This window comes from Mirounga angustirostris, unplaced genomic scaffold (assembly GCF_029215605.1).
Source record: "Mirounga angustirostris isolate CCGP_5_RB_7025 unplaced genomic scaffold, mMirAng1.0.hap1 SCAF_5, whole genome shotgun sequence".
Taxonomy (NCBI): Eukaryota; Metazoa; Chordata; class Mammalia; order Carnivora; family Phocidae; genus Mirounga; species Mirounga angustirostris.
This window is the reverse complement of record NW_026991713.1, coordinates 164,409,431-164,431,700: the sequence shown is the minus strand read 5'-3', so window position 1 is coordinate 164,431,700 and position 22,270 is coordinate 164,409,431. Positions and strand designations below refer to the sequence as shown.

Below are 22,270 nucleotides of genomic sequence, written 5' to 3'. Positions count from 1 at the left end.
GGATCCTGCGACCAAGCTCCACATCGAGCTCCCTGCTCCACAGGAAGCCTGCTTCTCCCTCTCCCACTCTCCCTGCTTGTGTCTCTCTCTGTCAAATAATTAAATAAAATCTTTAATAAAAGATGTAAAGGAAACAAAAAGAAAACTGGAATATAAGAAGCAAAATAGGGAAAACAGTATGTAAATTCCTCAGAAAGTTAAAAATAGAGCTATCCTATGATCCAGTAGTTGCACTATTTGGTATTTACCCCCAACATTAAAAAAAAAAAAAACACACCCTAATTCAAAGGGATACATGCACCTGTATGTTTATAGCAGCGTTATTTACAATAGCCAAATTATGGAAGCAGCCCACTTGTCCATCAATAGATGAATGGATAAAGAAGATGTGGTTCATATATACAATGGAATGTTATTCAGCCATAAGAAGAATGAAATCTTGCTATTTGCCATGACATGGATAGAGCTAGAGAGTATAATGCCAAGGGAAGTAAGTTAGCCAGAAAAAGACATATACCATATGATTTCACTCATATGTGGAATTTAAGAAACAAGACAAATGAGTAAAGGAAAAAGAAAGAGAGAGAGAGAGAAGCCAAGAAACAGACTCTTAACTATTTGATAACAAACTGATGGTTATCAGAGGGGAGATGGGTTGGAGGATGGGTTAAATAGGTGATGGGGATTAGGGAGTGCATTGTGATGAGCACCAAGTGTTGTATGGAGGTGTTGAATCACTACATTGTACACCTGAAATTAATATTACACTATATGTTAACTAACTGAAACTTAAATAAAAACTTTAAAAAAGAGTAAAACTATTCAAAAAATCCACAGGATCTTATACAATTCCTATCTTCCCTGAGCCTGTTAACTTATATATACTATGGGATCACTGATTCGACTATTGAGGCTTCTTGTAAAACTTCTTGCAAAGTCCCTGATACACGGTGTCTAGATATAACAAATAAGTACTAATTCTGTTTCTTCCATTTTCTTTTGTTATTTTTCATACACCATTTATTTTAAGATTTCACAAACTAGTTTTCTGAATTGAAAAGCTGAGTAATGTAAGATTTTTATTTATTCTTCTGTGTTATATTTTCTTTAGATTTTGTCTTAAAGATTTTGACCTCTCTAATTTTACCTCTAGGGATTCATAGGGAATATTTTTTAACCAAAATTAATAAATTAAATACTGTTAATTATTAAATATTTAAAATGATGCTTAATAATTTTTATCATTGACATTTCTTGTATATCAACCCTTCTATTCAGTCTATGTAACTTCTGACAGATCATGAATTTATCTTGCATATTTCTGCTGTCTTTACATCCTGCTCAAAACCTTATTTTACCTATGATTATTCTTCTTATCATCTTCCCCAATCTCCCTTGGGTTACACATTAATTTTCAGATCCCTCTGACTCTCACCTCCCAGAGTGACCCTTTAATTTTATTTAGAATTCATTGAGATGTATAGAGTATATTTATTAGTATACTCTAATTGTATACCCATTAACTAATTACTATAGTTTTTTTCTTTTTTTTTTTTATTTATTTGGCAGAGAGAGACACAGTGAGAGAGGGAACACAAGCAGGGAGAGTGGGAGAGAGAGAAACAGGCTTCCCACGGAGCAGGGAGCCCCATGTGGGACTCAATCCCAGGACCATGGGATCATGACCTGAGCGGAAGGAAGAAGCTTAACGACTGAGCCACCCAGGCGCCCCTATAATTTTTTCTTAGTATTTTCCATTTTAACTTGTATACTGGAGTTAAAAGTGGTTTACATATTTCCTCAACATGTTTGTATTTCAGGGTAAAGATAATGTGAAAAAATTTGTATCTAGTAAAAATATTTTTTATTTGTATTCCCCACAGCAGAACCCCTTGCTTTAGGCTCTACTCAGTAAATAGTTTTCAGTTGTGTGCATGGCCTGATGATAATGCTTGCAAAAATTAATTTGAACATATTTACTACTAAGTCTTAAAATCTGAGACAGGGTAGATGCCTTGTTTGAATAAACTTATTATGATATTCTTCTCTCTATCGATTCCCATAACAGAAATAAGTAACATAATAAAAAAAAAATTAAAATCTAATTTGTTTTTCTCCCTAAAAAAAAAAAAAGAAAGAAAGAAAGAACAGAGTAGGCCATGTTGTTATAAGGGAACATAATTAAAGTTGTTCTTACTTTTAGGGACAATTACCTTTTGCTGTAGTAGGGAGTATGGATGAAGTGAAAGTTGGAAAAAGAATGGTCAGAGGCCGTCAGTACCCTTGGGGAGTTTTACAAGGTAAATGTGATGAAAGTGAGCAGGCTTGCTTTGGAAAGTGTGTGTGTGTGTATTCTTATAGTCTTAAAATATTTTAACTTGAGTCAATGTTGGTAATTGTTGCTAAACAGTAAATTAAGGGTTACTAATGAAGAGCACAAATTATTTTCCATTTAAGCGAATTCTTACTTTGACTATAATTCATTCTCCTAAGAGTTTGCTAGGTGGTGCTTTAGACAAAAATTCACAGAGGTTTGGTAGAACCTCCTCATTTACCCCAATCTGACATATGCATAGTATCTCTATATGCATAAATAATTACATTCAGAATGTTGGAAAGTGCTTTGAACAAAAGAACTTTGAGCAACATTAAAGCATAAATACTAGTGTTAAAACCTGTTACATAAATTAATTACTACTTAATTTATAAGGCATTTTTAAGTGCTCACTAGACAAAAAAATGGTTAACTATATTTAAAGAAATGTAATTTACCTTTAGAAAAATTATGCTTAAATATTTATATTAGTTATCTAACATTGGAAGGCAGCTATGCTCACCACTATACCACCAATGCTATATTAGTTATCTAACATTGTGATGAGTTGAAATACTCTAACAGGCAATCATGTATTCTCTGGTTTATATAGTTGTAATACAAATTACTGGGGATTGGATTATTTCCACTTGTGCTAGTTTCCAAAATGTTGTTTTATTAATTGATATATTAAAAATTAAATTTATGAAACACAAAATAATATATTTTAATGAATACTAAATTTGGTTACAATATCATGCACAATAAAATATATATAGTTCTCAGTAGTCTGGATATGACAAACACAGGAGAGAGCCATGTAAATTTATTGATTGATTTTAAATATTAACTAATTTGGTTTCATAAATATTGGGTATAAATAGTATTTGAGAACTAAAACATGCATAATTTTAATGCCTTCATGGTAGCAGGATTAATGAAATTATTTATTTTAGTGAAATTATATTACATTCTTTGTTAGTGCTCTGTGAAATACCTTGGGAGCAGTTTGTAAAATACTAACAATTATTAACAAAAAACTATGCCATACACTAATATAACATGTTAATTCACCATTTCCTATTTATATTTTGGCCAATAAATTAAAGCAAATTTCCTGATCCAAAAATAAACTCTGTCTATAATAGATATGTACCATATAATCATAGTTACAATTACAAAGAATTAGATCTATCAATTATGACAACCTCTTAGCTGTTATTTTAAATGTGTTTTTCATGCATACATTCACTCAGGAATACTTATTGTGTGCCAAGGATGGATAATGAGTGTCGTTGCTTTCTTATTTTTCTGCCTAGTGGAAAATGAAAATCACTGTGATTTTGTCAAGCTCCGGGATATGCTTCTTTGTATAAATACAGAAGACCTGAAAGAACAAACCCACGTTCAGCACTATGAACGTTATAGGTGCTGCAAACTGAAGAAAATGGACTTTACTGATGTCAGCCCAGACAACAAGCCACTTAGGTGAGTGGAGGAGATCTTGTCAGAACAAGCTAATGGGTGATTTAGAAATCCCTTACAACCATGAGATTCAATCATTTGGGAATGAGAATAACTGTACATTTCACATTCTGGGTCATCCCAGAATTGGATGTTTTTTAATCATCAGACTTAGATGGATAGAGTTATTAGCAGCAATGTAATTCAAAGGCCCATTTATATACTCAAATATGAGTATTCAATATGTGTATATGCTGAAATGTGTATCCAAAAGAAAAATATTATTTTGTTTTTATTTTTGTATTTTATATGAAATAGATGTTCATGGAGGAGATTTTCAAATATTGGCAAAGACTGATAAAGGCTGGCAAAGGATATTGAGAAGGATGGCAAAGGACATTGAATGTTGGATGAAGGAAAGAGGAAAAGCAACAGTAACATTGTGGAAGTCAAGTGAAAATAGTTAGAGAGCAGGTGTATTTAGATATATTTAAGAGGAATAGGATTTGTACTGCAAAGGATGATAGTGTAGTATGATCCAGGTATATTGATTTTTTAGGTTGAAGACAACCAAAATTGAACTGGCTATCTTAACTGAATTAAATTTTGAAAGATGCCTGACTTAATTTTTATAGTTTTATTTTGGGAGAAGAGATGGGCTTTTTAATAAAAATGTTGTGGAAACCAGATTTTTTTTTTTACTCTCAAAGTCAATTTAAAAAAATGAAGTATAGTTGATACCCAATATTACATTACTCTCAGATGTACACATAATTATTTGATAACTTTATACATTATGCTATGCTCACTACAAGTGTAGCTACCATTTGTCACCATAGAACACTATTATAATACCACTGACTATATTTCCTACGCTGTACCTTTCATCCCCATGACTTATTTATACCATAACCAGAAGCCTGTACTTCCTGCTCCCTTTTGCCCATTTTGCCAATCTCCCATTACCTTTCCCTTTGGCAATCACCAGTTTGTTCTCTGTATTTATTCTTGTTTCTCCTTTTCTTGTTTGTTTGTTTATTCATTTGCTTTGTTTTTTAGATTCCACATATAAATGAAATTATATGGTATTTTTCTTTCTATGTCTAACATTTCCCTTAGCATAGTACTGTCTAGGTCCATTCATGTCACAAATAGCGAGATTCTTTTCACACACGCACACACACACCACATCTTATTTATCCATTCATCTATTGATGGAAAATTAGGTTGCCTCCATATCTTGGCTATGGTAAATAATGCTGAAATAAACATAAAGATTCATATATTTTTTTCAAATTAGTGTTTTCATTTTCTTTGGGTAAATAAACAGTAGTGGAATTACTAGAACCTATGATATTTCTATTTTTAATTTTTTAAGGAACCTCCATACTTTTTTCTACAGTGGCTGCACCAATTTACATTCCAGCCAACAGTGCATGAAGGTTCCTCTTTGCCACATCCTCATCAACATTTTTTTATTTTTGTCTTTTTGATTCTAGCAATTCTGACAGATGTAAGATGATATCTCATTGTGGTTTGATTTGCATTTCCCTGATGATAGTAATGTTGAGCATTTTTTCATGTGTTTTTTGGCCATCTGTATATTTTCATTGGAAAAATCTCTATTCATGTTCTCTGCCCATTTTTTATCAGTTTTTTTTTTTAGTGTTGAGTCATATAAGTTCTTATATCTGATAAAAGGTTAATAACCAAAATACATAAAGAACATTTGCAAATGTTTTTCTTTAAAGATTTTATTTATTTATTTGACAGAGAGAGAGCGATCACAAGCAGGGGGAGAGGCAGAGGGAGAGGGAGAAGTAGGCTCCCAGCTGAGCAGAGAGCCTGATGTGGGGCTCGATCGCAGGACCCTGGGATCATGACTTGAGCCGAAGGCAGATGCTTAACCATCTGAGCCACCCAGGCTTCCCTGCAAATGTTTTTTTTTCCCATTCAGTAGGTTACCTTTCCATTTTGTTGATGGTTTCCTCCACTGTACAAAAGGCTTTTATTTTGGTGTAGTCATAATAATTTATGTTTGCTTTCGTTTCTTTTGCCTTAGGAGACATAGCTAGAAAAATGTTGGTAGAAAATGTTGACCAATGTCCAGGAGATTGCTGCTTATGTTTTCTTCAGGGAGTTTTATGGTTTCAGGTTTCACATTTTGGTATTTAATTAATTTTGAGGTTCTTTTTATGTATGGTATAAGAAACTGGTCCAGTTTCATACTTTTGCATATAGCTGTTCAGTTTTCCAGTACCAATTATTGAAGAGACTGTCTTTCCCCCATTGTATATTCTTGCCTCCTTTGTCATAGATTAATTGACCATATAAACCTGGGTTTGTTTTTGGGCTCTCTACTATGTTCCATTTTTGTGCCAGTATTATACTATTATTATTATTATTATTATTATTATTATTAGGATGCCTGGCTTTATTTTATTTTATTTTTATTTTTAAAAGATTTTATTTATTTATTTATCAGAGAGAGAGAGAGAGCACAAGCAGGGGGGAGTGGCAGGCCGAGGGAGAAGCAGGCTTCCTGTTGAGCAAGGAGCCTGATGTGGGACTCAATCCCAGAGCTCTAGGATCATGACCTGAGCCAAAGGCAGACACTTAACCAACTGACCCACCCAGGCATCCCTGCGTGGCTTTATTTTAAATAAGAACCTTATAAAGTGGAGGTTTCCCCAAATTTTATTATCAAAAGATGTGAAGAAGTGTGATATATTGAAAAGTGGTGGTAACAAGAAATCAGTAATATAATTGTTTCAAAATTCTAGTACTTTTTAGGCATACTGTCTATATATTCTTCAATACTACACCTTACTTTTTTTACATCTCATGATATAAAAATTTCTATTTCTATACATGAGGAAAATGTTGGTAAATGCCCTTACATGGGACTTATCATACAATATATATTTTTACAGGTTTATTTATATTACCATTTTAATATGAGAGTATTAAAATATTTTTTTATAGTTTTCAAGAGATCTATGAAACCAAAAGACAAAAGTTCTATGATCAATGTCAGAGGGAAGAAGAAGAACTGAAACAAAAGTTTATGCAGCGAGTAAAAGAGAAAGAAACAACATTTAAAGAATCTGAAAAAGAGGCAAGTATAGTAGTCTGGTATAATTTGTATTCACTTTTAGGAGTATTATTAATTTTAAGGGTTTTTTTATTATGTTATGTTAATGACCATACATCATTGGTTTTTGATGTAGTGTTCAACACCCAGTGCTCCATTCAGTATGTGCCCTCTTTAATACCCATCACCAGGCTAACCCAACCCCCCACCCCATCCCCTCTAGAACCCTCAGTTTGTTTCTCAGCGTCCATAGTTTCTCATGGTTCTTCTCCCCTTCCGATTTCCCCCCCTTCATTCTTCCTTTCCTGCTATCTTCTTCTATTTCTTTTTAACATATAATGTATTATTTATTTCAGAGGTACAGGTCTGTGATTCAACAGTCTTACACAATTCACAGTGCTCACCATAGCACATACCCTCCGCAGTGTCTATCACCCAGCCACCTCATCCCTCCCACCCCCCACCACTCCAGCAACCCTCAGTTTGTTTCCTGAGATTAAGAATTCCTCCTATCAGTGAGGTCATATAATACATGTCTTCTCTGACTGACTTATTTCACTCAGCATAATACCCTCCAGTTCCATCCACATCCTTGCAAATGGCAAGATTTCATTCCTTTGTTGGCTGCATAATATTCCATTGTGTGTATATATATATATATATATATATATATATATATATCACATCTTCTTTATCCATTCATCTGTTGATGGACATCTTGGCTCTTTCCACAGTTTGACTATTGTGGACATGTACCCCTTCAGATCCCTACATTTGTATCTTTGGGGTAAATACCCAGTAGTACAATTGCTGGGTTGTATGCTAGCTCTATTTTCAACTTTTTGAGGAAGCTCCATACTGTTTTCCAGAGTGGCTGCACCAGCTTGCATTCCCACCAACAGTGTAGGAGGGTTTCCCTTTCTCCGCATCCCTGCTAATATCTGTCGTTTCCTGACTTGTTAATTTTAGCCATTCTGACTGGTGTGAGGTGGTATCTCATTGAGGTTTTTTTTTTGTTTTTTTTTAAAGATTTTATTTATTTATTTGACAGAGAGAGCACATGAGATGGGGGAGGGTCAGAGGGAGAAGCAGACTCCCTGCCGAGCAGGGAGCCTGATGTGGGACTCGATCCAGGGACTCCAGGATCATGACCTGAGCCGAAGGCAGTCGCTTAACCAACTGAGCCACCCAGGCGCCCTCATTGAGGTTTTGATTTGGATTTCCCTGATGTGGAGCGATGTTGAGCACTTTTTCATGTGTCCGTCCATGAATTGTTTAAGTTCTTCTTTGATTTCTTGGTTGACCCAAACATTCTTGAGCAGAGTGCTCTTTAGCTTCCAAGTGTTTGAATTTCTGCCAAATTTTTTCTTGTGATTGAGTTCCAGCTTTAAAACATTATGGGCTGAAAATATGCAGGGAATAAGCTCAGTCTTTTGGTATCTGTTGAGACCTGATTTGTGTCCCAGTGTGTGGTCTATTCTGGAGAAAATTCCATGTGCACTTGAGAAGAATGCGTATTCAGTTGTTTTAGGGTGGAATGTTCTGTATATATCTTTGAGGTCCTTCTGATCCAGTGTGTCATTCAAAGCTCTTGTTTCATTGTAGATTTTCTGCTTAGATGATTTGTCTATTGCTGAGAGTGGAGTATTGAGGTCTCTTACAATTAACGTATTGTTATCAATATGACTCTTTATTTTGGTTAACAGGTGGCTTATGTAGGTGGCTGCTCTCATGTTGGGGGCGTAGATATTTACAATTGTTAGATCCTCTTGTCAGATAGACCCTTTAAGAATGATGTAGTGTCGGGCGCCTGGGTGGCTCAGTTGGTTAAGCGACTGCCTTCGGCTCAGGTCATGATCCTGCAGTCCCGGGATCGAGTCCCACATTGGGCTCCCTGCTCAGCAGGGGGTCTGCTTCTCCCTCTGCCCTCTTCCCTCTCATGCTCTCTGTCTCTCATTCTCTCTCTCTCAAATAAATAAATAAAATCTTAAAAAAAAAAAAAAAGAATGATGTAGTGGGTCCTTCTGTGTCTCTAACTACAGTCTTTACTTTAAAATCTAATTTGTCTGATATGAGAATTGCTACCCCAGCTTTCTTTTGAAGTCCGTTGGCATGGAAGATGGATCTCCATCCCTTCACTTTCAGTCTGGATGTATCTTTAGGCTGTTCACATTGAGAGTGATTATTGAAAGATATGAATTTATTGTCATCATGTTGCCTGTGAAGACCCTGTTTTTACCCTGTAAATATCTGTTCTGTGTCACTCTTGGAGTCTTTCTCCTTTTATAGAACCCCCCTTAATATTTCTGCAGGGCTGGCTTAGTGGTCACATATTCTTTCAGTTTCTGCCGGTCTTGGAAGCTCTGCGTCTCTCCATCCATTATAAATGACAACCTTGCCAGATAATGTATTCTTGGCTTCATGTTCTTCTCCTTTAGTACCCTGAATATGTCTTGCCAGCCCCTTCTGGCTTGCCAGGTCTCTGTGGATAGGTCTGATGTTATCCTGATGTTCCTCTCTCTGTACATAAGGAATCTCTTCCCCCTAACTGCCCTTAAGATGGTCCTTGGTTCTAAGATTTGTGAGTTTTACTGTTATATGCCGGGGTGTTGGCCTGTTTTCCTTGATCTTGGGTGGGGTCCTCTCTGCCTCTAGGATGCGAATGTTTGTTTCATTCCCCAGATTAGGGAAGTTCTCAGCTACAATTTGCTCAAATATATCTTCTAGTCCCCTCTCTCTCTCTCCACCCCTCAGGTATTCCAATAATTCTGACATTGGAATGTTTGTTGGTGTCACTTATTTCTCTGATTCCATTTTCATGGTTTCTGAGTTGTTTTTCCCTGGCCTCCTCTTTTCCCTTTTTATCTATTAAATGGTCTTCCAGGTCACTAATTCGTTCTTCTGCCTCACTTACCCTAGCTGTTAGAATATCTAGATTAGATTGGATCTCACTGATAGCATTTTTAAGTTCTGCCAGTTCAGCTTTCATTTCTGTCCTTAGAGACTCTATGTTGCCATTAATCAATTTCTCCATTCTAGATATTGTGTTCACAACTGCTACCCTGAATTCCATCTCTGACATCTTGGTTATATCTGTAACCACTTGTAAATCTGTGGCATAAATCATAATCTCTGAGTCTTTTCTATTTTGGGGGTTCCTCCTCCTAGTCATTCTGTTGATGGGTGGTTGAGGGAATATACAGAGTCCAAATTATTGACCACCATCAAAGCAAGATGTACCTGTTTTCTAGGGACCTTAGGGTTGCTGGCCTCTTGTTTTCCCAGCCTATGTTCTGGGGGAGGGCCCTGCTGTGCTGTTAGTCAGGCAACCCTGTTTAGGTAAAGTTGCCCTGCCCCTTGTGGGGGTGGATGGGCTCAGTGAAAACCGTTTTGGGGGGGCTTTTGTTCTCTGGCAGCTTTCCTTGGTGGCTTTCTGCATCTCTTCTGAGAGTCAGAGCAGAAAAGACCATTTTCAACCCTCTCCCTCAGAGCAGAGATCACAGTCTGTTCTTCAGTGAGCTCTCCAGGCCACACTATCTCCATTTCTGTCTGTGCTGCTATAAACTGCAGCATCCTGGGTTGTGCGCCCTTCAGCAGGGTTCCCAGTCCTTGCCTCCAGATCGGGGCATGGGGGCACGTCTCTGCCCTTTGTGCTCCTAAAACCACCAGCTGCCCCGTTTGCACACACGGCCCCGCTGCTCAAGGTTTCAGTCCAGGGGACTGCCCTAAAGTCTTTTCCGTGCTCCTACTGGTCTGCGAGTCTGTGCCCTGTCCCCAGCCTGGGAGGTTATCAATCACCGGCAGTGTATGATCCTCACGGCTCCCTACCCCTTCCGTTTATCTTTGGATATGTGCCTGCGGAATGACGGCTCCCTGCTTCATACCTCGAAACCAACTCCTTGCAATATTCTGTTTGTAGAGATCCTGATATATCTTCTTACATCTCAGGCTGATTTCATGGGTGTTCAGAGTGGTCTGGTAGATATCCAGCTTAATTCCTGGGACCGGTTGGAATAGGTTCCCCTACTCCTCCGCCATCTTTTTCGGGAAAAACTTCACCTAGGAATTTCTAAAAGCAGTGATACTCAGGTTTCCACTCCAGATAGTCAGATGCAACTGATCTGTGTGCAACCTGTGCATTGGGAGACTTGCAAGCTTACTGAATGATTCTAATGGTCATCTAGAGTTGAGAACCACTAGTATGACAACGTGCTTGTGTTCTTCACAGCCCTATATAAGCCAGCTAATTAATATTGTGGCAGTTTAAGCACCCAGTTGTTGTTTTTTTTTTTCAAAATGTTAAACTGAAGATAAGGGTCCTATGTATTTTTATGCCACAGTAGACATAGCTTTAAAAATCATATGTCCTCTGATGCATACAAGCAATGCTTATGTTGAATAAAGTCATGCTAAAGACCCAGGCCTTTCTCTAATGGAAACTCTAGGTGATATTGTTTCCTTTTTATGGTTAGTTAAGCTCATTTTAAGTCCCACAGATAAAATAAGATCTCAGAAGCAAATAAAAAGTAACTGAATGAGATTTTTGTTTCTTCCTATAATTATGCTAATATTACTTAACAAGGAAATTATCAGACTTTCTTTCAAAATGCTTTTATGAATTAAAATGTCAGGAAATATTTTATAATCCATGTCATATTTTAATGTATGTAATTTTAGTGGACTTGGATATATTAAATTTTACTCAGAGATTTATGGGAAAATGTAGAGTTATGGGAAAATGTAGAGTTAAAAATATATACCTCATTAGGAAAAATTTCTACAATTAAGTGTTTTTCATAACTTTGTGTTTTATTACATTTGGTTCAATGGGGACACATTTAAAATTAAAAGAAAGAAGTTCTATAGCTGATTTTTTACTTTAAATATGAAATTTTGAAACTGTCATTAAGATCAAGCTCTACTTTGATGTAGGCTATGTTTGATAACCAGTAGAAAAGACAAGCATGTCCCTGGGAATGTGCCACCATAGGGTACTTTGAGTCATAACTGCACATTTGTTTCACAGCTACAGGAAAAGTTTGAGCATCTTAAAAGAGCCCAACAAGAGGAGACCATGAAACTTGAGGAGGAGAGAAGACAACTGGAAGAAGAAATAATAGATTTTTATAAAATGAAGGCTGTTTCTGAAACCTTACAGACTCAAGTGTGCACCAATATAAAGAAGGAGAAAGAGCGTAAGAAATAGCCTTCTTTTATCTTTCTGTGTATGGTAGAACCCTATCATTTCTATCTTCCTGTGAGATGATCTTTATAGTACTTAAGTGAACTAATTTTTAAAATTTGTTTTCTTATTGTATATATTTCCCAACTAGAATGTTAACTCCTCAAGAGCAGGTACCCTGACCATCTTGTTAGATTCTATATCCTCAGTGTTTATAATAAAGACTAGCACAGAGTTTCCACTCAATAAATATTTGCTAAAATGAAAAAAAAAGTCAAAGGAATATATAGCACAGTGTAAATAGTGTTCATTAGCTGTGGGATTTTATTTTTACCATAACTCCGGATGCACTTCCAGTGTACATTTTTAAATATATCTAAATATAAGTAGGGGATTTATTTAAAAAAAAAAAAACAAAAAGAACTAGGGGATTCATTCATGAGCCATAGGCATAAAATATGGTATAAAAAGCTAATCTTAGGAGAGAGGAGTTAAGATGGTGAAGAAGTAGTGGGATTCTGGGCTTTCCTTGTCCCCCAAACACAGCTGTATTGAGGTCAGGTCACTTGGAACACCCAGGAAATCGATCTGAGGATTGGAAGAAGGGTCTCCATAGTTGGAGGCAGGTGTGAGGTACATAGAAGTGAATTGGGGGAGAGAAAAGTTGCTGTGCTGCAGAGGGGAGGGAACACTTTCCACAGAGAGAGAAAAGGGAGAGTAGGAGAGAGGGGTTGAGAGAGTGAGGTGTCGGGTTCGCACAAGAAGAAAATCTCTTGGACCAAGACTGAGTTGCTGGGGGAACTGAGTGGCTCAGGTTTTTCTGCAGTGTGTGGAGCTCGTGCTCAGAGATTTTGAAAGCACATAACTTTTGTAGAAGCAGAACTATGCCATGCACTCCTGGAGAGAAGGAGGGCTCTGGCTTGGGAGTGCACACAGAGTGGTATAGGGATCAATCACCAGGGTGGTACCAGGAGAGATTGTTCCCCTTTCTGGAGTACATTTGGAAGAGGGTATATTGCCTCTCCAAGGACAAAAGACCCTGCAGGCACCAGCAAATGGCCTTTCATAGGTAGGGGACAAAGGTGAGGGCAGGGGATGGATAAACTGGTTGCTCATTTTCGAAGTGAATATACCATAGATTCTGAGCACTGCAAAGGCAGGGGACTGTTTTTCTGGGGCAAAGGGCACTAGTAAGAGCACAGCCAGTCTCTAATCCAGAGGAGGGAGTGGATTCCAGTGGTCAGCTCCTTAAAGATTTGGAGTTTTGAATTCCCACCCTGCCAAAGATAAAATACAGTTAAGCTGGGCACTGGGTGTGCTAACAGCCTTCGCTCTTCTGTGAGGGCTTCCAGAATAGGAGGGTGTGTGAGATCCCCTGTCTAGAGGGGGGTGTCACAATTTTACCCCCACTACCAACCCAGTCAGACATCAAAGAGCGACACAGTGGCCCCCAGTGGAGGTGGGAGCTGCTTACATCAAACTCCATACACCCCACCTCCCACCCCGTTCTTGGCAACTGTTGTTGTTCTTGTTTTAACAAGGGCAAGATTGACTCTGAGCTAGCACAGCAGGCCTGTCCCCCAGGAGAGCAAAACAGGCAGCAGGCCACATGCATCAAGTCTACTAATCATAGAGAGCTTCAAAGCATCCCCTTCAGTTCTGGTGGAAATAGGATCAGGCTGTTTTTGTTTTTGTTTTTTTACTTATTCTTTCTTTTACTTTTTTCTTTTTCCATTGGAATTAGGCTTATAGATTTTTGTTTGCTTGTTCGTTTGTTTTTTCATTTCCTTTTCTCTTTTTTCTCTGGATCAGGGTTCTTTTTTTTTCTTTTTCTTTATAATCAGGGTAATAGTTTTTTAAAATTTTTATTTATTAGTCACCATACAGTACATCATTACTTTTTGATGTAGTGTTCAATGATTCATTATTTGCATGTAACACCCAGTGCTCATTACAACACGTGCCCTCCTTAATACCCATCACCGGGCACCCCTCCCCTACCCCCTCCCCTCTGAAACCCTCAGATTGTTTCCCAGAGTCCATAGTCTCTCATGGTTCGTCTCACCCTCTAATTTCCCCCCTTCAGTTTTCCCTTCCTTCCCCTAATGTCCTCCATGCTATTCCTTATGCTCTACATATGAGTGAAACCGTATGATAATTGTCTTTCTCTGCTTGACTTATAATCCCCTCCAGTTCCATCCATGTCAATGCAAATGGTGGGTGTTCATCCTTTTGGATGGCTGAGTGATATTCCATTGTATAAATGAACTACATCTTTATCCATTCATCTGTTGAAGGGCATCTCAGTTCCTTCCAAAGTTTGGCTGTTGTGGACATTACTGCTATGAACATTGGGGTGCAACTGCCCATTCTTTTCACTACATCTGTATATTTGGGGTAAATACCCAGTAGAGCAATAGCTGGGTAGTAGGGTAGCTCTATTTTTAACTTTTTGAGGAAACTCCATACTGTTTTCCAGAGTGGCTGCACCAGCTTGCATTCCTACCAACAGTGTAAGAGGGTTCCCCTTTCTCCACATCCTCGCCAGCATTTGTTGTTTCTTGCCTTGTTAAATTTTGCCATTCTAACTGGTATGAGGTGGTATCTCAGTGTGGTTTTGATTTGAATTTCCCTGATGGCTAATGATGTTGAGCATTTTTTCATGTGTCTGTTAGCCATTTGTATGTCTTCTTTGGAGAAGTGTCTGTTCATGTCACCTGCCCATTTTTTGACTTGATTATTTGTTTGTTGGGTGTTGAGTTTTAGAAGTTCTTTATAGATATTGGATACCAGCCTTTATCTGTCATGTCATTTGCAAATATCTTCTCCCATTCCGTGGTTTGCTTCTTAGTTTTGTTGACAGTTTCCTTTGCTGTGCAGAAGCTTTTTATCTTGATGAAGTCCCAAAATTCATTTTTTGCTTTTTTTCCCTTGCCTTTGGACACATGTCTAGAAAGAAGTTGCTGCCTATGTTCTCCTCTAGGATTTGATGCATTCCTGTCTCACACTGAGGTCTTTCATCCATTTTGAGTTTATCTTTGTGTATGATGTAAGAGAATGGTCCAGTTTGATTTTTCTGTATATAGCTGTCCAGTTTTCCTAGCACTATTTAAAGAAGAGACTGTCTTTTTTCCATTGGATATTTTTTCCTGATTTGTCGAAGATTAGATGACCATAGAGTTGAGGGTCCATTTATGGACGCTCTTTTTTTTTATAGAATAAACTTTATATTCACTTTTTATTTTATTTATTTTTTAAAATTTTATTTTATTATGTTATGTTAGTCACCATACAATACATCATTAGTTTTTGATGTAGTGATCCACGATTCATTGTTTTCGTATAACACCCAGTGCTCCATGCAGTACATGCCCTCCTTAATACCCATCACCTGGCTAACACATCCCCCCACCCCCCTCCCCTCTAAAACCCTCATTTGTTTCTCAGAGTCCATAGTCTCTCATGGTTCATCTCTCCCTCCAATTTCCCGCCCTTCATTATTCCCTTCCTTCTCCTAATGTCCTCCATGCTATTCCTTATGTTCCACAAATATGATAATTGACTTTCTCTGCTTGACTTATTTCACTTAGCATAATCTCCTCCAGTCCCCTCCATGTTGATGTAAAACCATGTTGATGTAAAAGTTGTGTATTCATCCTTTCTGAAACCATTGTATATATAGACCACATCTTCTTTATCCATTCATCTGTTGAAGAGCATCTCAGCTCTTTCCACAGTTTGGCTATTGTGCACATTACTGCTATGAACATTGGGGTGCATATGGCCTTTTTTTTCACTACTTCTGTGTCTTTGGGGTAAATACCCAGTAGTGCAATTGCTGGGTCATGGTGTAGCTCTATTTTTAATTTTCTGAGGCACCTCCACACTGTTTTCCAAAGTGGCTGTACTAATTTGCATTCCCACCAACAGTGTAAGAGGGTTCCCCTTTCTCCACAACCTCTCCAACATTTGTTGTTTCTTTCCCTATCCATTTTTGCCATTCTAACTGGTGTAAGGTGGTATCTCAATGTGGTTTTGATTTGAATTTCCCTGATGGCTAATGATGAACATTTTTTCATGTGTCTGTTAGACATTTTATGTCTTCTTTTGAGAAGTGTCTGTTCATGTCTTCTGCCCATTTTTTGACTTGATTATTTGTTTTTTTGGGTGTTGAGTTTGAGAAGTTCTTTATAGATCTTGGATACCAGCCCTTTATCTGTAGTGTCATTTGCAAATATCTTCTCCCATTCTGTGGGTTGCCTCTTTGTTTTGTTGACTGTTTCCTTTGCTGTGCAGAAGCTTTTTATCTTGATGAAGTCCCAAAAGTTCATTTTTGCTTTTGTTTCACTAGCTTTGGAGGTGAATCTTGAAAGAAGTTGCTGTGGCCGATGTCAAAGTGGTTACTGCCTATGTTCTCCTCTAGGATTTTGACGGATTCCCGTCTCATATTGGGGTCTTTCACCCCTTTTGAGTTTATCTTTGTGAATGGTGTTAGAGAATGGTTGAGTTTCATTCTTCTGTATATAGCTGTCCAATTTTTCCAGCACCATTTATTGAAGAGACTTTTTTCCATTGGATATTTTTTCCTGCTTTGTCAAAGATTAGTTGACCATAATGTATTATTTGTTTCAGGGGTACAGGTCTGTGATTCATCAGTCTTACACAATTCACAGCACTCACTATAGCACATACCCTTACCAATGTCCATCACCCAGCCACCCCATCCCTCCCACTCCCCTCCACTCCAGCAACCCTCAGTTTGTTTCCTGAGATTAAGAGTCTTTTATGGTTTATTTCCCTCTCTGGTTTCATCTTATTTCATTTTTCCCTCCCTTCCCCTATGATCCTCTGTCTTGTTTCTCAAATTCCTCCTATCAGTGAGATCATATGATACTTGTCTTTCTCTGATTGACTTATTTCACTTAGCATAATACCCTCTAGTTCCAGCCATGTCATTGAAAATGGCAAGATATCATTTTTTTGATGGCTGCATAATATTCCACTGTATGTATGTGTGTATATGTGTATCACATCTTTATCCATTCATCTGTTGATGGACAGCTAGGCTCTTTCCATAGTTTGGCTATTGTCGACATTGCTGCTATAAACATTGGGGTGAACCTGCCCCTTTGGATCACAATATTTGTATCTTTGATGTAAATACCCAGTAGTGCTATTGCTGGGTTATAGGGAATCTCTATTTTCAGCTTTTTGAGGAACCTCTACTGTTTTCCACAGTGGCTGTACCAGCTTGCATTCCCACCAACAGTGTAGGAGGGTTCCCCTTTTTCTGCATCCTCGCCAACATCTGTCGTTTCCTGACATGTTAATTTTAGCCATTCTGACTGGTGTGAGGTGGTATCTCATTAAGGTTTTCATTTGTATTTCCCTGATGATGGGTGATGTTGAGCACTTTTTCATGTGTCTGTTGGCCATTTGGATGTCATCTTTGCACAAATGTCTGTTTATGTCTTCTGCCCATTTCTTGATTGGATTATTTGTTCTCTGGGTGTTGAGTTTGATAAGTTCGTTATAGATTTTGGATACTAGCCCTTTGTCTGATATGTCACTTGCAAATATCTTCTCCCATTCTGTTGGTTGTCTTTTGGTTTTATTGACTGTTTCCTTTGCCTCTGGACACTCTTTCTGTTCCACTGATCTATGCGTCTGTTTTTGTGCCAATACCATGCTGTCTTGGTGATCACAGCTTTGTAATATAGCTTGAAATCAGGCAACATTTTGTTTTTCTTTTTCACATTTCCTTGGCGATTTGGGATATTTTCTGGTTCCATACCGGATGGCGTTGAAAGTGTAGATTGCTGTGGGCAGCATAGACATTTTAACAATGTGTATTCTTCCAATCCAAGACCATGGGATGTTTTTCCATCTTTTTGTGTCGTCTTCTTCAATTTCTTTCATAAGTGTTCTATAGTTTCTAGAGTACAGATCCTTTACCTCTTTGGCTAGGCTTATTCCTAGGTATCTTATGTTTTTTGGTGCTATTGTAAATGGAATCGATTCTCTAATTTCTCTTTCTACCGTTCCATTGTTAGTGTATAAGAAAGCAATTGATTTCAGTGCATTGATTTTGTATCCTCCTATATTACTAAATTGCTGTATGAGTCCTAGTAATTTGGGGGTGGAGTCTTTTGGGTTTTCCACACAAAATATCATGTTATCTGTAAAGAGAGAGAGTTTGACTTCTTCTTTGCCAATTTGAATGCCTTTTATTTGTTTTTGTTGTCTGATTGCTGATGCTAGGACTTCTAGTACAATGTTGAACAATAGTGGCAGGAGTGGGCATCACTGCTGTGTTCCTGATCTTAAGGGAAAAGCTCTCAGCTTTTCTCCACTGATAATGATATTCGCTGTGGGTTTTTCATAGATGGTTTTTATGATATTGAGGAGTGTTCCCTCTATTCCTGAAGAGTTTTAATCAGGAAAGAATGCTGTATTTTGTCAAATGCTTTTTCTGCATCAATTGAGAGGATCACATTGTCTTGTCTTGTCTTTTATTAATGTGTTCTATCACATTGTTTGATTTCTGAATGTTGAACCACCCTTGCATCTCAGGAATAAATCCCACCTAGTCGTGATGGATAATCACGTGATGGATAATCCTTTCAATGTGCTGTAGGATCCTATTGGCTACCAAGATATTAGGGTATTTTGATATCCATGTTAATCAGGGATATTGGTCTGTGATTCTCCTTTAGGATCGGGTCTTTGCCTGGTTTTGGGATCAAGGTAGTGCTGGCCTCATAGAATGAGTTTGGAAGATTTCCTTCTGTTTCTAGTTTTTGATGCAGCTTTAGAAGAATAGGTATGATTTCCTCTTTAAATGTTTGGTAGAATTCCCCTGGGAAGCCATCTGGCCCTGTACTCTTGTTTTTTGGGAGGTTTTTGATTACTGCTTCAATTGGTTATTGGTCTGTTCAGATATTCTACCTCTTCCTGTTTCAGTCTTGGTAGTTTATAAGTTTCCAAGAAGGCATCCATTTTTTCCAGGTTGCTTAATTTGTTGGCATATAGTTGCTGGTACTAATTTCTAATAATTGTTTCTATTTCCTGGTGTTAGTCATGATCTCTTCCCTTTCATTCATAATTTTATTAATTTGGGTCCTTTCTCTTTTCTTTTAGATAAGCCAGAGTTTTATTGATCTTATTAATTCTTTCAAAGAACCAACTTCTGGTTTCATTGATCTGTTCTACTGTTCTAGTTTCTATTTCATTGATTTCTGCTCTTATCTTTATTATTACTCTTCTCCTGCTTGGTTTAGGCTTTATTTGCTGTTCTTTCCCCAGCTCCTTTAGGTGTAAGGTTAGCTTGTGAATTTGGGATTTTTCTACCTTTTTGAGTGAGGATTGGATGGCTATGTATTTCCCCCTTAGGACCACCTTTGCAGTATCACATAGGTTTTGGACTGAAGTGTTTTTGTTCTCATTGGTTTCCATGAATGTTTAAGTTCTTAAACTCCTAGCTTAAACAGTTCCATAACTGTTTAAGTTCTTCTTTAATTTCTTGGTTGACCCAATCATTCTTTAGCAGGATGCTTTTTAACTTCCAAGTGTTTGAATTCCTTCTTCCAATTTTTTTCTTGTGATTGAGTTCCAGTTTCAAAGCACTGTGGTCTGAAAATATGCAGGGAATAAACTCAATATTTTGGTATTAGTTGAGACTTGATTTTTGACCCACTATGTGTTCTATTCTGGAGAAAGTTCTGTGTGCATTTGAGAAGAATGAGTATTCTGTTGTTTTAGGGTGGAATGTTCTGTATATATCTACAAGGTCCATCTGGTCCAATGTGTCCATCCAAGCTCTTGTTTCTTTGTTGATCTACTGCTTAGATCATCTGTTCATTGTTGAGAGTGGAGTGTTGAGGTCTCCTATTATTAAAGTATTATCAACATGATTCATTATTTTGGTTAACAGTTGGCTTATGTAGTTGGCTGCTCCCATGTTGGGGGCATATATATTTATAATTGTTAGACCTTCTTATTGGAAAGACACTTCAAGTGTGATGTAGTGTCCCTCTGCATTTCTTACTACAGTCTTCAGCTTAAAATATAATTCGTCTGATATGAGAATTGCTACCCCAGCTTTCTTTTGAGGTCCATTGACATGATAAGTGGTTCTCCATCCCCTCACTTTCAATCTGGATGTAACTTTAGGTTCAAAATGCGTCTCTTGTAGACAGCATATGGATGAGTCATGTCTTTTTATCCAATTTGCAACCCTGTCCTGTTTCATGGGAGCATTTAGGCTGTTCATGTTGAGAGTGACTATTGAAATATATGAGTTTAGTGCCATCATATTGCCTGTGAATTCCCTGTTTCTATAGATTGTTTCTGTAAATTTCTGGTCTATATTACTCTTGGGGTCTTTCTTCTTTTATAGAACCCCCTTAATATTTCTTGCTGGGCCGGCTTGGTGGTCACATATTCTTTCAGTTTATGCCATTCCTGGAAGCTCTTTATCTCTCTGTCCATTCTGGATGACAGCCTTGCTGGATAAAGTATCCTTGGCTGCATGTTCTTTTCATTTAGTACCCTGAATGTGTCTTGCCAACACTTTCTGGCTTGCCAGGTCTCTGTGGACAGGTCTGAGGTTATTCTGATATTCCTCCCTCTGTATGTAAGAAATCTCTTCCTCCTAGCTGCTCTCAGGATGATTTGCAAGTTTTATTATTAAATTACAGGGCATTGGTCTGTTCTCATTGATCTTGGGAGGGGTGCTCTCTGCCTCCTGGACATGAATGCTTATTTCCTTCCCCAGATTAAGGAAGTTCTCAGCTACGATTTGATCAAATATAGCTTCTAGTCTTTTCTCTCTCTCTCTCCACCCCCTCATGGATCCCAATAATTCTGACATTGGAAGGTTTCATTGTGTCATTCATCTTTCTCAGTCTGTTCTCATGGGCTTTTAGCTGATTATCACAGGCCTCCTTGATTTCCTTCCTTTCTATTGTCTTATCTTCTAGCTCACTAATTCGTTCATCTGCCTCATTTACCCTGGCTTCAGGGTATCCAGTTTAGGCTGCATCTTATTCATAGCATTTTTTATTTTGGCCTGATTAGATCTCATTTCAGCCCTTAGAGATTCTATATTGTTGGTCATATTTTTCTCAAGCCTAGATATCAACTTCATAATTGCTACTCTGAAGTCTATTTCTGACATCTTGGTTATATCCATATCCACTAGGTCTGTGACAAAGGCCACAGTCTCTGATTCTTTTCTTTGTTGGGGGTTCCTCCTCTTAGTCATTCTCTTGAGGGGTGGTTGAGGGAATGTACGGAGTCCAAAGTATAACCATGACCCAAGCAAGATGCTCCTGTTTTATAGGGACCTTAGGGTTGTTGTCCTCTTGTTCTTCCAGCCTGTCTTCTGGGGGAGGGGCCTGCCACGCTGTTACTCAGGCAACCCTGCTTGGGCAGAGTTGCCCTGCTCCCTATTTGGGGAAGTGGGCTCTGTGGAAACAGGATTTTGAGCTTTTGTTCTCTGGCAGCTTTCCACGCCTGTTCTGAGATTCAGAGCAGAAATGGCCCCACCCAAACCTCGATCCCAGAGCAGAGAAATCATAGTCTGCTCTTCACTGAGCCCTCCAGGACACACAGTCTCTGTTTCTGTATGAGCTGCTAAAAACTATAGCCTCCTGCAGTGGTGTTTGCCCACAGCAACTCTCCCAGAGTTTAGTCCCAGGGCTGGGGGGTGTCTCTGACCTTTGTGCTTCTAAAACCATGAGCCGCCCCAGGTTTTAGGGGTGTGCACTCACTGCTCCTGGATCCTACCTGGGGGCTGCTCTAAAGCCCTCTTCTGTCTGATACTATTCTGTGAGTTTGTGCCCAGTCCCCAGCGCAGGATACTTTTGTCCTCCAGTGTTATATCACTTTCTGGGTGCCAGCTTATGGCGGCTCACTCCCCCTTCTGCTTATCCTGTGATATCTGCCCACAGAATCACAACTCCACCCTTCATACCTCACGACTGCTACTTTTTCTGCTTGTAGAGATCCTGATATATATTCTTACATCTCAGGCTGATTTTGTGAGTGTTCCAAATGGTTTGGTAGATATCCAGCTAAATTCAGGGGACTTGTTGAAATAGGGTCCCCTACTCCTCCACCTTCTTGCCTCCCCAGGGTAATAGTTTTGTTGTTGTTGTTGTTTTTGGCTGTCTGGTTTTCTTCATTCCCTTTCCTCTTTTCCTTTTATTTATTT

General features: G+C 38.2%; 1 protein-coding gene across 1 annotated transcript in view; it reads left to right on the top strand.

Moving 5' to 3' along the window:
* The window catches only part of SEPTIN14 (septin 14), a 39,881-nt gene extending 27,803 nt beyond the window's left edge, over nucleotides 1–12,078 (top strand). The window contains exons 5-8 of the mRNA XM_064590380.1: nucleotides 2,204–2,300; nucleotides 3,634–3,802; nucleotides 6,764–6,896; nucleotides 11,899–12,078. Of these exons, the coding sequence (XP_064446450.1) occupies nucleotides 2,204–2,300; nucleotides 3,634–3,802; nucleotides 6,764–6,896; nucleotides 11,899–12,078 (579 nt within the window). The remainder of the gene's footprint in view (nucleotides 1–2,203; nucleotides 2,301–3,633; nucleotides 3,803–6,763; nucleotides 6,897–11,898) is intronic.
* Nucleotides 12,079–22,270: the final 10,192 nt, after the last annotated feature.